Below are 15,658 nucleotides of genomic sequence, written 5' to 3'. Positions count from 1 at the left end.
GTTGCCGCTGGCTCTAGGGAGTGTCACCACTCATTGTCCCATCCTGTCCCGCTGGGGTCTCCTTCCCTGTCCCCACCCCCTCCTCCCTGGAGCCGGCTGGATTTGAGCTCCCGACACACATTAAAGGCCACAAGTTCGGCCTCGGCCTCCATAAATTTGATTCCATAAATATTAGTTTTCGCAGGGTTTAATGAAGCCGTTATGCCGGGCACGGCCCAGCACCCCGACCCGTGCCCTTAATAAGGGCTCTGTGGCCTCGATTAAAGGGACCTTTCAATCGCTGTCAAGTATTTTTAGAAAAGGAAAAGAAAAAAAAAAAAGAGAGAGAGAGAGAGAGGAGAAGAAGACGACCAAGGCAGCGAATAGGGAGAGGAAAATCCCAAACCCGTCCAGTGCAAAAATAGAGAAATAGCACCACCTAGACTGCATTGCCCGGCTCCGCCGCCCGCTCGCCCGCTCGCCCTCTCGCCGGCTCGCCCGCTCGCCCTCCGCGGCGCCCGGCTCCGGCAGCCCTGGGAGCCCACCGAGGTGATGCTGTCCTCCCGCTCGGGGCGGGAGCAGGGGATGCGGTGCTGGGGAAAGACGAGGTGCGGAGGAAGGAGGGACCTGGGCACGGTCGGGATGCAGACAGGAGCCGTGCGTGGTGGCCAGGCGTCCGGGCCGGTGCTGTGGAGTGGCTGAGCACTGTGGGAGATGCTGTGGGATACAGGGATGGAGGCTGCATCTCTCACACCTCCTCTGGGTGGTAATTCCTCCCTATGCCTTACTGTTTGCGGCAGCAAATTCCCACCAGCTCCCCAAGCAGAAATCGCCCCTCATCCCTGGTGAGGCAGACCCTGTTGCAGCCTCCAGCTGCCTCCCCAGCCCTGGCTGCCCTATCATGCCCAGCGCTCCTGTCCCACTTGGCCCCATGTGCCAGTGGGCTTTGCCTGTCAGGGACACGGGCTGGCATTGGGAATGCCGATGCCGAGGGCAGTGGTGGACCCACAATCCGCCTGAACTTCCCTGGAAGAGGTTGCAGAGAGCTGGGGCAGTGTTCCCAGCTGCAGAGCCACCCCTGCCACCAGCACAGGGCAGGAGGGCTGAGGTGGGACTGGGGGTGCTTGGAGCTGGGGCAGTTCCTGGGGAGGTTGCTCTTCAGCGGCACAGAGCTATTAATGAGTGGGAGTGATTCTTCTGTGACCCACATCCCATGCAGGAGCCGGGCCAGCCCAGCAGGTCCCTGCTGCATGGAGAGGTGATGGACTCTGCACCCAGTGACAGGACACTGTCACTGCTTGCTGTGGCCAGAGCCTATGCAGGATGCTGGGGCCCCTGCAATGGGTAGGAGCTGCTGTCACAGACAAACCCAGCTCCCTGTCTGCAGCCCTGGGCCTCCGTGGGACATGAATGTTGTAGCAGCGAGGGCTAGGCAAGGCTGCTGTCAGCCCAGAGCCGCTGAGAGAGGGACAGACACCTGTGACATGCACGCTGCATGTTGGCAGGCTGCAGAGGATATTTGGAACTCTGGATTTGGTCATTGGCAGCTGTAGGACACTCCTGCCTGGGGATGTCCTGCACCCCCCAGGCCCAGAGCCACCCAGACAATCCTGTTCCCCTCTCCCTCGTGACAGTGATGAGCAAGGTGGGGAGCTAGGCTCATTCCTTCGGTGGGAGCACAAGCCAAGCTGGAGGACCCTATGGTCGCAGCCCAGGCCCCAATTTTCCTGTGCCTGTGATGCACAGAGAATGGTGCCCCTTCTGCAGCCCTGGGAAGCCTGGGCAGGGATGGGGACTGGTGTTGTGACACGTCCCCTCTGCTCTCTCTGCTGCTGATGCCCTTAAGGATGCTCCACTGGAAGCATCAGCTGAAGAGATGTGGAAGTGGGGTGGCCCAGGGCTGCTGGCCAGACCCTGTTGCTCCACCATGTGCAGGAGCAGTGGGACAGCCTCACTGTCCTGCACAGTGGCAGGACTTCACAGAGGCTCTGGACACTGGTTTGGGTACTCAAAACCAGTACAAATACCTGATGGAGTGTGTCTACTGAGTACAAAAACCTGATGGAGACACCTCTGGCCAGCTGCCCTTTGCCTGCAGCTCCCGCAAAAGAAAATGGTCCACTGGGCCCACTGGATAGCAGCATCCCAAGCTCATGAGTGCTGCTGGCTCCCCAGCCTGCATCCCTCTTGCCCAGGTTGCTTGGCCCTTCTGAGGCCAGCACAGCCCTGCAGCCAGAGCCAGACTGCCAGCCGGGCTGTTCCTGCCTGGCCTCTCTGTATATCCCTAGGAGTGACTCCTGCCCTGTGCCCACCGAGGAGCTGGTGAGGGGACATCCCTGAGAGTGTCATGTGCACGGGGGCATCCCAAGGCACTGCCTCACCTGGGAAGGTCCTAGGGAGGCGGAGGGGGTGCAAGCAGCGCCGGGCTGGGCCCCTCCCCAGCACAGAGCTGGGGGAGAACCAGGGGGGCCCTGCAAGCCCTCTCTCCTGAAATCAGGGTGTTGTATTTACTTTCCCCTTTTGGCAGCTAGAAGGGGAAGCCCATCCCAGCCCCTCATTGTTGTCTCAGCGAGTTAATCAGATGCCATAATCCTGTTGTGGAAATATCGGGCCTCCCTGGAAACAATGGGGAGCGAGAATATTGTGGTTAAATTTCAACCAGCTGCCTCCCTGCTCTGTTTGATCCCCGCCTGCAGGCCCGGGCCCCTGGCGAGCAAGCGGCGCGGCGGGGGCCGGAGCCCCGGGGGTGCCACCCCGCGCCCACGACACCGTGGGGGAGCCCCCGCGGGACGTCCCGGGGTGGGGAGGGGGGGGAAGTGCGACGTGCCGCAGCGCCTCGGGGCGGCGGCGGGGCTGCCCCCGGGGGCAGGTGGCGGCGGGCACCCCCGGTGGGGTGGGTTGCGGGCCGCGGGGCTCGGCCGGGGGGAGGAGGCTGCGGGCGGCCCGGGGCAGGTTCCGCGGGGAGGAGGCGAGGGAGGGAGGGCGCTGGGAGGCTGGGACACGGGCAGGGTGCGGTCCTGGCGGTTCCCGGTCCCGGATCTCTTCAATTTCCCCTCTCACTCCTGCCCGGGGAGCGGAGGCAGCGGCGGCTCCGGCTCCGGCTCCGGCCTCGCCGCGCTGACCGCCGGGGCGCAAACCGCGGGGGGCTCCGGCAGCACCGAGCCCCGCGCCCCGCGCCCCGCAAGCGGCCGCTAGCCTGCCAAAACAAACGGCCCTTCGCTATTTATTGCCGCCGCCGGGCCACGGCAGCTCAGAGCGGGCCGACACCGGCCCGCCGCACCAGGCAGCTGGAGCGCACCGGCGCCGGGCAGCCGCCGCGCCCCGCCGCCGCCGCCGGCACCGCCACCGGCACCGCCACCGGCACCTGCCCGCCGGCTGCGCGCCGCATGGGGAGCCCCGGGGCGGGCGGCGGGAGCGGCGGCCGAGCCTAGCGGGGCCCCCGGAGCCGCCGGTCCCCCGGGCCGCCCCGGGGCCGCCGGGCGCGCCATGAAGCCGGCGCGGCTGCTGCTGCTGCTGAGCGGGTGCGCGCTGCTGCTGGCGCCGGCCGTGCGCGGCTGCGGGCCGGGCAGGGTGGTGGGCAGCCGCCGCCGCCCGCCCCGCAAGCTCATCCCGCTCGCCTACAAGCAGTTCAGCCCCAACGTCCCCGAGAAGACGCTGGGGGCCAGCGGCCGCTACGAGGGCAAGATCGCGCGTAACTCGGAGCGCTTCAAGGAGCTCACGCCCAACTACAACCCCGACATCATCTTCAAGGACGAGGAGAACACCGGCGCCGACCGGCTCATGACCCAGGTACGGCCCCGCCGCCGCCTGCTTCTCCCCCCGCGCCGGGCACCTGTGGGCACTGGCAATGCCCGGCAGCGCCCCGCTGTCCTGGGGCAGCGCGGGCAGCAGTGGGGGACCCGGCACTGCGGCTTCCCCGTCCTGCCCCGGGCATCCCGGTGCCCGGCCCGGGCTGCCGGCTGTGCAGCGCCGGCATCTCCCTTCGCCGGGCGCCGCAAAAGCTCTGTCCCTTCGACTGGGCTGGGCGCGTCGGAGCCGGAGCGGGCAGCAGCCTGTCCCGCTTGCGCCTTGATACGGCAGCACCCTGCGCCCGGAGCCGGCAGCACCCTGGACCCCGAGATGGCAGCACCCTGCCCCGCTGCCCCTCGGAGCCTGTGGCACCCATGCCTGCTGCACCCCGAGGTGTGCCCTTGTGCCTACCGAGCTGCCCTGCTGTCCCCAACTCGTATCCCGCTATGCTCCGAGCTGGCAACACCCTGCCCTGCTGTGCCCCAGCCCATGTCCCCATGTGGCTTGAGCCGGCAGCAGCCTGCCCTGGTGCCCTCGAGCCATGGCACACCGGCCCCGATCCGGCAGCACCCTGCCAAACCACCCCAGAGCCAGCAGCCCTGTGCCATGCTGTTCCCTGATCGGGCAGCACCCGGCCCCGCTGCACCCATCCTTGCCCTTGCCCCTCTGCTCTGCCTACCGGCTGGCAGAACAGGCAGCCTGCCTGCTGGAGCCGAGAGGCAGAGCAGAGCCTGGTGTGCTGGCAGGGAGGGGAGTGGGCAGAGCAGTGAGCTGGGCTCTGGGAGTGCCCTTGCTGCCCTTGGCCCCACTCTGCTGCCAAAACCTTATGCCATGCCTTAGTGCCCCATTCCTGCGTGTCTGCGGGTGAGATGGTGAAGGGTGCCTGATGGGGGCTGCCCTCAGCTTGCTGCGCTTGGGGACGGGGACAACCTGTTACTGCAAATGCTCCGCTGCAGCCAGCTTGCAAGTGGCCTGGGCCAGCGGGAAGGAGGGGTGGGGGGACAGAGGACGGCAGTGGAGGTGGGGGTGATGCTGGACGAAGGTTACTCTGTGTTTTAATATTGCCAGGAGAATGCCTGAGGGTTTCAGGAATGCAGATAAGGAGCCGTACGGCCTTGCTAAGAAACCTGGCCACCAGCCTCAGCACTGGGTTACAGCGAGCTCCCAGGAGCGAGCGAGCTCCCGGGAGAGGTGGGGGGAGCCGGGGCTGCCCCACTGACAGCTGCACCCCCTGGTCTGGGGCTGGCGGGTGGGTGAGCGTGAATGGCTGTGGTGGCAGGTGCTGAGCGGGGCTCTGGCCATGGTCTCTGGATGAGGTGCTGGTGACAACGGGAGAAGAAATGGCTTGGGTGCTGGCTTGACAGCTCTGCAAACCCGTGTGTCCGGGGGCAGGTCTCTGAGGGCAGGGTTCAGGGTGGTTCCCAGGATGGGGAGTCTAGCAGAGGGACCAAGACCCCCTCTGAGGCAGCACCGAGCTCGGAGACTTGCACAAGTCTTGGTTTCTGGTCACTGGAGCCCTGGGGCGGGCTGGAGCCTGCATCCCCCAGGGAACAGCCTCAGGGATACTTGGGGAAGCAGTGAGCTCCACGAGTCCATGCACTGGGGAAACAGGTGACATCGTATTGCTTGAGTTGGAGGCAAGAGAGTGCTTCTGGCTGTGGTTGCTGACAGCGCTCCCACTGCCTGCCCTAACCCGACCAGTGGCCCCCAGCACGCCTGGCAAAGGGAGGGCTCCATGTCCCACCTGCCAGCCTCACACTTGCTGCTGTCCTGCTGCTTTGTTGTGAGGGTACGTGGAAGCTCCCTGGTCTTCTCGGGGTGCCCAGACGAGGGCTGCTACCCCAGCAGGCTTCCCTGGCCACTGCACGTCCATGCACAGATGGGTACCATAGTGCCTTGGGCAGTTCTGCAGGGAATTGTCCTCATTGCTGTGGAGGTGTCATGACTTCTGGTAGCTCACTGCCATCCCACAGCCCTCCAGGCTTGTCCTGTGGCCCCTGGCTGTGGGAGATGTCCCCAGACATGAAAGCTCTGGCTCTGACACCATGCCCTGTGTTGCTATGGGTTGGGAAAGGCCATTGACCCAACTCCTTGTCCCTTCCCCCAGTGAGCTGGCTTTTATTGCTGTTGACTCACTTCAAACCTGTTTTCTTTCCCCAAGTCCAAGGGTCTGGGTGTCCCAGGCAGCCGGAAGATGCCGCCTGCTTGGGGGAGTGGGTAGTGCTGCTCTCTGCCCGCCTTTCCTTTATCGTTTCATCTTCCTCAAGAATTCCAGTGTGTTTGCTCTCACTGGTCCCACTCGGAGGTGCTGAGATAAGGCTGGAGGCAGAGCCTGCCTCACCTCTCCCCGGCAGCCTGGCCCAGGAATGTCCTGGGCCCCCTGCCCCCATGAAGTCCCAACCCCAAGCCTCTCCCTACCCCAGCCATCACCCTTGCAGCCACTGTTGGCTCAACTGGCATGGAGACCATCCTTGCAGTGGTGAGGAATTGCTCATGGAGGCCTTGGGATAGGACTCGACTTCCTTTGGGAGAAACCTCACCTGGGGAGGAGATGCTAGGGGGACCCCTCTTCTCCTGGCCAGGCTCTGGACATGGGGGTAGCTGTGGCCAAGCACACTCCATCCAAAACCCCTCTGCTGAGACTGTGGTCACACCCTAGTGTCTTGCATATCTCTTCTGAGATGGCCCTGGGGTCCCTGCTGGCTGTGCCCCATCTTGGACCTGTGCCCTTCCTTCCAGACCTGCTGCCTTCCCTAAAGGGGTTTGGCTTCCCTCATAGGACATGGTCCTGTCCCCAGCCTGGGCATGAGAAGGGAGATGCCAATGTTGGTCAGGGGGGAGAACATCTGCTCAGCCCAGCCCTGTCCTGCATGTGGCCTGGGGGTCCTCAGTCACCTGTGCCACTGCAGGGACAAGCTGTGCACCCCCTCACACATTGTCACCACCCACCTTCCCCCCAAACCCTGCTATATGCCTGTTGCGTGCATTTCAGCCTCCTGACTGGGCACCAGAGCAGCGCGGGGGCTAGTGAGCCATGGCCAGGGCTCAGTGCCACATGGCTGAGCTTGGGCATCTCACTCCAACCTGGGCCCCACAGGGCCCATGGGCCATGGTGGCATTTCCATGTCTTTGCCATCACCTTGTGAGACCTTGTGTTCACCCTCAGGCAGGAGGGGGACCATGCCACACAGGACAAGGTCACCCTTGTCCCCGAGGATGCTGTAGCCCCTCTGGGCTGTGTGTGTGGAGGCAATGGGCTCTCCCTGCAGCCCCTTGCAAGCACAGAGCTTGCAGACAACCCGTGCTCACAGGTTTCTGGGTCGCTGCCTACCTGTCTGTGCAGGCAGCAGAGCCGCTGGGCAGGCAATGTCCATCCCTACTTGCTCCCTGCCCATGACTGTGCCTGCTCCCTGCTGCCCATGCCTGCTCCCTGCCCTTGCCCATCCCTGGCCATCCCTGACTGTTATCGTCTTCTCCCTGCCTCCTGTGCCTGCTCCCTGCCCATCCCCACCCGCTTGCCCTTGCCTATCACTGCCTGCTCCCTGCTTAGCATTGCTCATCCCTGCCTGCTCCCTGCTCATAGTTGCCTGCTCCCTGCCCATCCATGCCTGCTCCTTGCCCGCTCTCCACCCGTTAATACCTGCTCCCTCCCCGACCCTCCCTGCCTGTCCCTGCCCATCGCTCCCCGCTCCCTGCCCGTCGGTACCTGCTCCCTGCCGGTCCCTGCCCGCTCCCTGCCCGTGCCCTGACACCTGCTGGCCACCAAAGGCACAGGCAGAGCCGCCCGTCTCGGCAGCCCGGGGGCAGGGTGCTCCGGGGCCCTGCCTGCCGGTGTGCCCGGCCGGGCAGGCGGGCAGGCAGCCGGGCGCTGCCGCGGGCAGGGAAGGGAAGGTGGGACCCTTGGGCGGGGGCTGCGCTGGAAGAGGCACATGCAGGGAACAAGGCAGCCCAAGGTGGTCCCGCTAGGGAAGGGTGTCCCTGCCCCAGGGGCTGGTGGCCGGCAGTGGCCCCGCCTGGGGGAGAGGGGTTGGAGGGTCTTGGTGTTTGTGTGCGGGCAGGGTGCCTCCGGGGGACAGAAGGGCTGGCAGTGGGGGCAGGAGGTGTGCCCAGTGCAGGCTGCTGGTGTGGCAGTGGCAAGGCGATGCCTGGAGTGATGGCTGGGGGATGAGGGGGGCATTGGGGACTCCCTGTCTCCCTCCAGCCCTGAACTCCCTTACTGCCCTTCTCTGTGGGGTCCCCATGGGGCTGGGGACCTTGGGAGCTGCTTGTGCCATCTGCCAAGTGGCACCACGGTGGTGTTGGACAGGAACAAAAGTCGCTCCCCTCCCTCCTCCTCCTGCCCTCACCTGGCAACTGTTTGTCCAACACCTTGCTGGCTTATCTCTCCACACCCAGGGAGCCGTGGGATGAGGGCAGAGGTGCTCCCCCACCCCCTGTGGGGCAAAGGCCTGCCTGGCACTGCCCTTCCTGGGGCCCGGACCCTGCCAAGCACAAGTGGGTTCCCCCAAGAGTAGCAGCACCCACCTCCCCAGGATGGGAGCATATGCTGGGGGACAGGGTGAGAGCCCATGTTTTTGGGTGGCAGCTCCCTGCAGAAGCAGTGCTGGGGCATTTCAGAACCCAGGGGTGTAGCCAACATCAGGTTTTATAGCGCTGGCTCATGCGCACTGTGACTGTGTCTCACATCCTGTGGTGGGGAGTTCTAGCGCTGAGCTGGGCATCACACGAAAATTTCCCCCACGGTGTGTGATGTTTAGGCTGATGCTCAGTCGTTTCATTTCATGCTTCCCAGGACTGGCTTCATGCATGACCATGAATGTGCTGTCCTTCACCCTGATTTTGTAGCACTTTCCGGGACCCTCCAGCATCACCTTGCCCAGCTGCACAGTCCTAGTCCATTCACCTGGTTTTGTGTAGAAGCTCCTGTATCACTTTTCCTGCACCCTTTCTAGCTCTCCTCCATCCCTTTTGCAGCAGGGGAAGGGACCAGAAGTGCAGGCTGTACTTTCGCAAGCCAAGTACGCAGGGGCTTGGGCCCTTCCTGAGATGCAGCTGCTGCCCGGGGAAGCGGGCAGCGCAGGGCGAGGCTGGGAGTGCTGCTACGTGGGCGTTCGGGGCTGGCATCCCTCTGCTTGCTGGGGAGGACAGTGGCAGGGGGGGACAAGGCAGGGCAGTTGCCTTGCGTGTGTGACCTCTGTGGCCACCAGGTCTAGGGCTTTAGGAATCTGCTGCTGTCCCCTCAGCCCTGGCTTTTCAGCCCTTATGTCAGGGAGAAGTGGAGGGGGCTTCACCCCACATCCCTTCTGCTCCAGCACAACAGAGCTCTTGAGTGGGTTTGGCATTTCCCACGGGAGCAGAGGCTGGATGAAGCTATGAGGCTGCCCAGTGCTGTGTCCTTGTACCTCAGGATTTGAGAAGTGGTACCAAGCAGAACTGTGCTGAGGACTGGGCAGGTTGTTTCACTTGTGCCCACGGGCAGTGCTGGAGACCCTGAGAGATCCTCCCATCCAGGAGGCAGCAGGGTCACAGTTCCCGCATCCTCCTCCTGTCAGCTGGAAGCCCCTGGGCCAGTGCTAGTGCAGGGGAGTTACCCTGGGAGCAGAGAGAGTATTTCACCCTGACCAAGGCTCTGCTGCCAACAGGCTCTTCATCGAGCCGGGAAGTGGGGGAAAAATGGAGAGGGAGATGAGTACCCTGTTGGGTGCACACCCTTGGGAGATGCTGTGTTAAACAAGGGGGTGCCGGCCACTGCATGGGGTCTTGGAGGGCATGGGATGGACAAGGCACCTCATGTTCTCAGATCTTCCTCTGCTGGACCAGTCCCCAAAGAGTCTGGGGACCCAGAGAGGCTTTGTGGAAGCACGGTGGGTTACAATCTGCCAACCACGCTGCTACCCCCTGCGTCCAAAAAGCTTTTACTGACTCTGCCCCTCTGCCCTGCAGCGCTGCAAGGACCGCTTGAACTCCCTGGCCATCTCCGTCATGAACCAGTGGCCAGGGGTGAAGCTGCGGGTGACGGAGGGCTGGGACGAGGATGGGCACCACTCAGAGGAGTCGTTGCATTACGAGGGCCGAGCCGTGGACATCACGACCTCGGATCGGGACCGCAACAAGTACGGCATGCTGGCTCGCCTGGCCGTGGAGGCTGGCTTCGACTGGGTCTACTACGAGTCCAAGGCGCACATCCACTGCTCTGTCAAGTCAGGTAAGGCCGGGGAGGGTAGCAAGCGGGGCCGGGGGCCAGCCCCCACATTGTGGCGTGTCCGGGGAGCCTGGCCAGCTGCGTGGGGTGCTCCCGGCTGGGCACTGGCTCTCACAGCCTGATTTCCCTGTCTGGGGCAGACAGTCGAGTGGGGAGTGAGTCACACACCTGTGGCCAGCGGTGCCATGGGGCAAATTCCCCATCTCGCTCCCATGGGCCTACAGCCTGACCCACCCTCTCTACCCACCTCCATTTCCCACCCCACGTCCCCTTTTTCCCCAGTCTGCCCATCGCATCTGTCTCCCCTGCCCTTGCAGTCCCTTACTGCCCAGATGCTCACCCTCAGCCCCGTCCAGCCCTGACTTTCCGGGGCTGGGGACCGGGACACCCAGGCAGGCACGGGCCAGTGAGCCCTGGGATCAGCTCTCTGCCGTGCAGTGCCTCCTGCGGAGGGGAGCGGAGCTGGGGGTGCTGGGGGCACAGCAGCTGGGTCTGCAGTGAGGGATGCTGTCGTCGCTGGTGATGTTTGCTTCCCCCCGCGTGATGCAGTGAGCGGGGGGGACACGGCCGCTCTCAGGTCCTGCCCGTGGCCGGGACGAGACTGCGTGGGGTGCAAGGGCCGCCCCAGCCCGGGGAGGAGCTGCCCTGCCTCGGATGCTGCAGCCCCGGGACCCACGCAGCTCCCGCCGGAGCGGCCGCGCTGGCTGCGTGCAGCAGAGGGCAGCAGTGGCCCACGCACGGCAGCGGCCACGCAGGGCCACACTCACTCCGCGGCCAACACACCAGGAGAGGGCCGTGCTGCCGCCCGGTCGCCTGCGTGCCCATGTCGCGACAGGCTGGGAAGGGGTCTGCCCGTGCGCGGTCTTGTGTGAGTGCAGAGGCAGCCTCGGCGGCGGCATTCACACGCACACGGGCACCGTGCCGGCACACGGAGCACTTGCACACGCACGCACATGCCCAGGGAGAAGGCTGTGGCTGCGCACACGTGCCCACAGACATGCCCACACACTCGTGTGCTGTGCACTGTGCCGTGGCGGTCCCAGGGCTGGCACACCGGTGTTGTCCCACGTCGCTTGTCCCCGGGCTCGGCTCCCACCGCACTCTACCTGTCCTACTGCCCTAGCCCGCAGTCAGCGGCCTGACACCCCCAGACGCCAGCCTGGCCCCCCGCGCTGACCCGCTCCCCCGTGCCGATGCCAGGACGGGCGCAACGCCGGCCGGCGATGGAGGTGAGGCAACCGCGCCGCAGAGAGGGAGTGACGTGCCCCCGAGGAAGAGGGACAAAGTGTGGGCGAAGGACCAGGGCTTCTGCACCCCGGGGCACCCTGTGGAGCTGGCCAAAGGAGTGGGGCCAGGCTCTGAAGCAAGGACCATGACCCCGGTGCCTTGGGGCTGGCCAGAGGAGTGGGGCTGTGCCCCTAGAGAAGGATGGAGGCTCTTGAATACTGGGATGCTCCTCTGGACTGACCGGAAAGGGATACCATAACCCAGGCAGCAGACCGGGGCCCTGAGGCCCTGGAGGGCTTCTGGAGGCTGGCCACAGCCTCCTCGCTCTGCAGTGGCTCCCCAGGGCTCTGGGTTCCTCATATTTAACCTTAAGGCCATCGGGAGCCCAGGGGCGTGTGGTGGAGGCTGTGGGGTGCATATCCTGAACCCCCCAGAGCTGTGTACAGAGGGCAGCCGGGCTGCTCCTGCCTCTTAGTAAATGGCTTTTATTTTTGTATGGATGGCCACGTGGCCTGTTGTATGTATTGCGCCTCCTCGGGTCCCACCCTGCACCCAGGCACCCTTCCATGCCCAGCACCTGTGACCCCCCCGCTTCTGCCAGGTGCCTGTCTTGCCCTCCTGCCAGCCCCTCCCCATGGCTCTGCCTCCTGCCTGGGGATGCGGGGTGCAGGATTTGGGACCTGGCCTCCAGGGCAGGCACGGGACGGACACTGCACCTCATCTGAGCAATAAAAGGATTCTGTCCTAGAGATGGATGCCTCTCTTCATGGGCCTGGGGGCTGGGATTTGGCTCTGCCCAAAGCCGGGGAGGGATGGGGGGCAGTGCCATCTGGGTGGGGAGACTCAGGGATTAGATGGGGGAGCTGGGACAGGGCCTGGGAACTCGAGGCTGGGACTGTGCAGGGCCAGGAGCAGGACCCTAGGAAGGAGATACCCCTGGCAGATGGTGGGAGGGCATCGAATAGACCCTACGGTGGGGGATGCTGGGACCTGGGGGACCAGGGCTGCTGTGGGAGCTAAGCACCATTCCGTGGGAAGCCAGGGCTCCCCTGCTAAGTGCCAGGATTGGCCCTTGGTAACACCAGGTGACTTGCTGCACCTTTTCATCTGGGGAGGGGTAGGACTGCTGTGCCACCATCCCAGGGGACAAGCCCCAGAGAGTTTTCATGCTTTGCCCTGGGACAACTGCTAGCGGATCCCTGCCCAGGAGGCTGGTGGCATTTGTCTGACAGCCGCAGGCTGTGACACCTCCCTGCAGCTCAGAGAGGGGGTGGGCTGGCGTCAGCGGTGCAGGGAGCACAGGACAAGCAGGCGGGAGAAGGGACTGGGCTGCAGCGTAGGGTGGGGGGCTGCTGCGGTGCTGGGGGAGGGTGCTGCACCCTGCGCCGTTCCTTGTAGCATCCTCCCCGGTGGTACCCAGGCCCAGCGCTGCAGGGGATGGGGATGCTGTGGGCATGCAGAGTGTGACAGGGCACTCTGCTCCCCAGCCTGCCACTGGCTCAGGGCTCTGCCTCCCCTGTTTTGAGCTTTAGGTACCCCCTGGCACTGCCTTGTGCATTCGGGGCTGTGGCTATGCCCCTCTCCCTCTGCCAGGCAGGTTTTGGGACCTGACTCTGCAGCGCAGTCCCAGCACCCTGGCACGGCAGCAGGGAGCAGACGTTGCCACGTGTGGCTCGATGCCCCAGGTGCCACCCCCAGTGACACGGTGGCGGGGGGAGCAGGTGCCCAGGGAGGCTTGACTGGCGGCCGGGGTCACGTAGGGGACCCGTGCACGTTGGTGATGCCAGGACAGGGTTACCCCCGGGTGGGCAAAGCCAAGCAGCCCGGGAGGGTCTCTGTGCGTCACAGAGGGGCGATGCTGGGGGTCTGGCAGATGGGTAACCCTCCTGTTCTCTCTCTCCTCGCGCAGAGCACTCGGCCGCCGCGAAGACGGGGGGCTGCTTCCCGGGGCGGGCACTGGCGACGCTGGAGGACGGTGCCCGGACGCCACTGTGGGCACTGCGCCCAGGCCAGCGGGTGCTGGCGATGGACGGGGCGGGCAGGCCCACATACAGCGACTTCTTGGCTTTCCTGGACAAGGAGCCCCGCGCCCTCACCTCCTTCCACGTCATCGAGACACGGGAGCCATCCCGGCGCCTGGCCCTGACGCCCACCCACCTGCTCTTCGTGGCCGAGAACGCCTCGGCGCCCGCCGCCCACTTCCGCCCCACCTTCGCCAGCCACGTGCGCCCCGGACATTTCGTGCTGGTGGCGGCGGCGGGGAGCGGCTTGCAGCCCGCCGAGGTGGTGGGGGTGCGGGACCGGAGGGACGTGGGAGCCTATGCCCCGCTGACACGCCACGGGACGCTGGTGGTGGATGGCGTGGTAGCATCATGCTTCGCCCTGGTGCAGGAGCAACATCTGGCGCAGCTGGCCTTCTGGCCACTCCGGCTCTACCACAGCCTGGTGGGGTGGCCAGGGGTGCAGGGGGACGGCGTGCACTGGTACTCGGGGCTGCTCTACCGCCTGGGCAGGCTGCTCCTGCCCCCCGACAGCTTCCACCCGCTTGGGGTACCCCGGGCGGAGAGCTGAGGGTGCGCCCCGGCTGCGGCCGGCTCTTCTGGTGGAGGTGGTGGCCGCGGGGCGGCTCACTGGGGGCCAGCACTCCCTCCCAAAGCTGGGTGCCCACGGGGAGCTGCCTCTGGCCCTGCCTTCTCGGGACACGGCCACCTCCTGTTTGGGGGGCACAGGGGCTCTCCTGCATGCCTCCTCCATGCCCACCGCCCCCTTCTCACCCCCTGTGCCTGGGGGCAGGGGGGAGGCATGAAGGGTCCCCCCCCAGACATGGGGGTGCCCCCGGCTGGATCCACATGCTGCTATTTGTGTGTGTGCGTGTGATGTGCGTGTGCGTGTGCAGAATTAGCTAATGACAGAGGTCTGATAGATGCGGGGGAGCGGGGAGAGGAGAGAGCCCCTGGCTGCAGGCTGCTCCGGGGGGCTCCCAGCCTGGCTGCACCCAGCAGGGAGGGCTCTGGGAGGTGGCCCCAGGGCCCTTTGCTAGGCAGCCCGGGCAGGAGAATGGGCAATGCCATTCCCAGCCCTGGGACATGGCAGCTGGGAGGAGGGTGACCCAGGTACTGGGACAGTGCCTTGCCCATGGCCCTGACTGCAGGTGCAGAGGAGCACCCAAAAGCAGCCCCTGTATACCTGGGGTGCCCCGGTGCAGGCAGGGCTGGAGGAGCTGGCATGACTCCGGCATGAGACCCATGATTTGGTGGCACAGGTCCTGCTGGAGCGAGAGGCTGAGGAGCAGGACCCTGAGCCCTGCCCAAAGCCAGCACCATAGCCACCTGGCCAGGCATGCCTCCGGGGACACTGTGACAGCACGGGGGGGCTCTGGCTGGCAAGACAGGGTTGGGGAGCGGGCAGGAGGGTGCGATGCCAGCCAGGCGTGGGCACACGCTGGTGGGAGCAGGGGTGGGGAGAGCCAGGGCTGCAGCCCCAGCCTGCCGGAGCCGGGGAAAGGAGAGTGACTGGGGAGAAAGCGCTCCCTCCCTTGGCTTCCCAGCATCCTGCCCTGACGCCATCCTCAGCCCAAAGCCATGCCTTTCCCACCCCAAAGCTAAAAAACTCCCCACGCTCCAGACCCTGCCTGGCCTGACCTCCCGGACCTTCCAGCACCCCCAAACCCTCAGGGTAACTCATTGCTGCTCACCCGCTCCTGGGTTCTGGGGGGTATTCCCCCCCAAAATCCTAGCTAGAGCCTCAGCCTCCCCTGGCTGAGGTGAGGGGGCTGGGGGGGGGGGCTGTGACCCACGTACCCCCTGCAGCATCCCGCGTCTTTATTTATTTATCTGCTTTTTGTATGTACCGTAGACGGGAGGCAGCGTGGGCGCGTGCAGGGTGAGATGGGAGTGGGCAGGGCGGAAGCTGTTTGGTCTGGGGGGGTGAATTTTTTTTTTAAAAACAAAAAGCAGAAATTATTTAAAGATTATTTTAAAGCACAGTTTTTATGGTGATTGTTGTCCAGGGCAAAGTGAGAGAGCGTGAGCGCGGCCAACGGCAGGTGTGTTTTTGTCTCTTCACTGGATGTACCTTTCCTGGTCGGGGACACGGCCCAATAAATCCATCGTCTCCCAGACAGACGCTCGGAGCTCTGGTGTGGGGAGGGCAGGCAGGGATCGAGGACACTTAGTGCCCATCATAAATCGGGCAAGCAGGGTCAGAGGGCATCTCGCTCTTTTCTAGGACACCTCTCCATCCCAGCCTAGGCCCATTGCTCCAGTGCCTGGCTGTGCTGGGACATCCTTCCCCACTTGCTCCATCACCACAATATCCGCTAACTCAGTGCTCCCGGAGAAGATGGATCCCCTACCCTGTACAGCGGGTTTTCAGTGTCACTTTAGCCTAGTGCTAGTCACTGCTGCCTCCGTCCCCTCGCCCCTCGCCACCCTGTCCCCCCTCCACCCCATGCCCGATGCT

The 15,658-nt window shown here is 64.7% G+C and overlaps 1 protein-coding gene across 1 annotated transcript; it reads left to right on the top strand.

Annotated features, from left to right (window-relative positions):
* Positions 1–3,426: 3,426 nt before the first annotated feature.
* IHH (Indian hedgehog signaling molecule) lies at positions 3,427–14,118 on the top strand. Its single transcript, XM_082001616.1, has 3 exons — positions 3,427–3,768; positions 9,712–9,973; positions 13,107–14,118. The coding sequence occupies exons 1-3, from the start codon at positions 3,466–3,468 to the stop codon at positions 13,766–13,768; spliced, it is 1,227 nt and encodes a 408-aa protein (XP_081857742.1). The 5' UTR covers positions 3,427–3,465; the 3' UTR covers positions 13,769–14,118.
* Positions 14,119–15,658: the final 1,540 nt, after the last annotated feature.

The sequence above is a fragment of the Phaethon aethereus genome (assembly GCF_964289735.1).
Source record: "Phaethon aethereus genome assembly, chromosome: 6".
In the NCBI taxonomy this organism is placed as follows: Eukaryota; Metazoa; Chordata; class Aves; order Phaethontiformes; family Phaethontidae; genus Phaethon; species Phaethon aethereus.
This window is presented reverse-complemented; position numbering and strand designations above follow the sequence as displayed.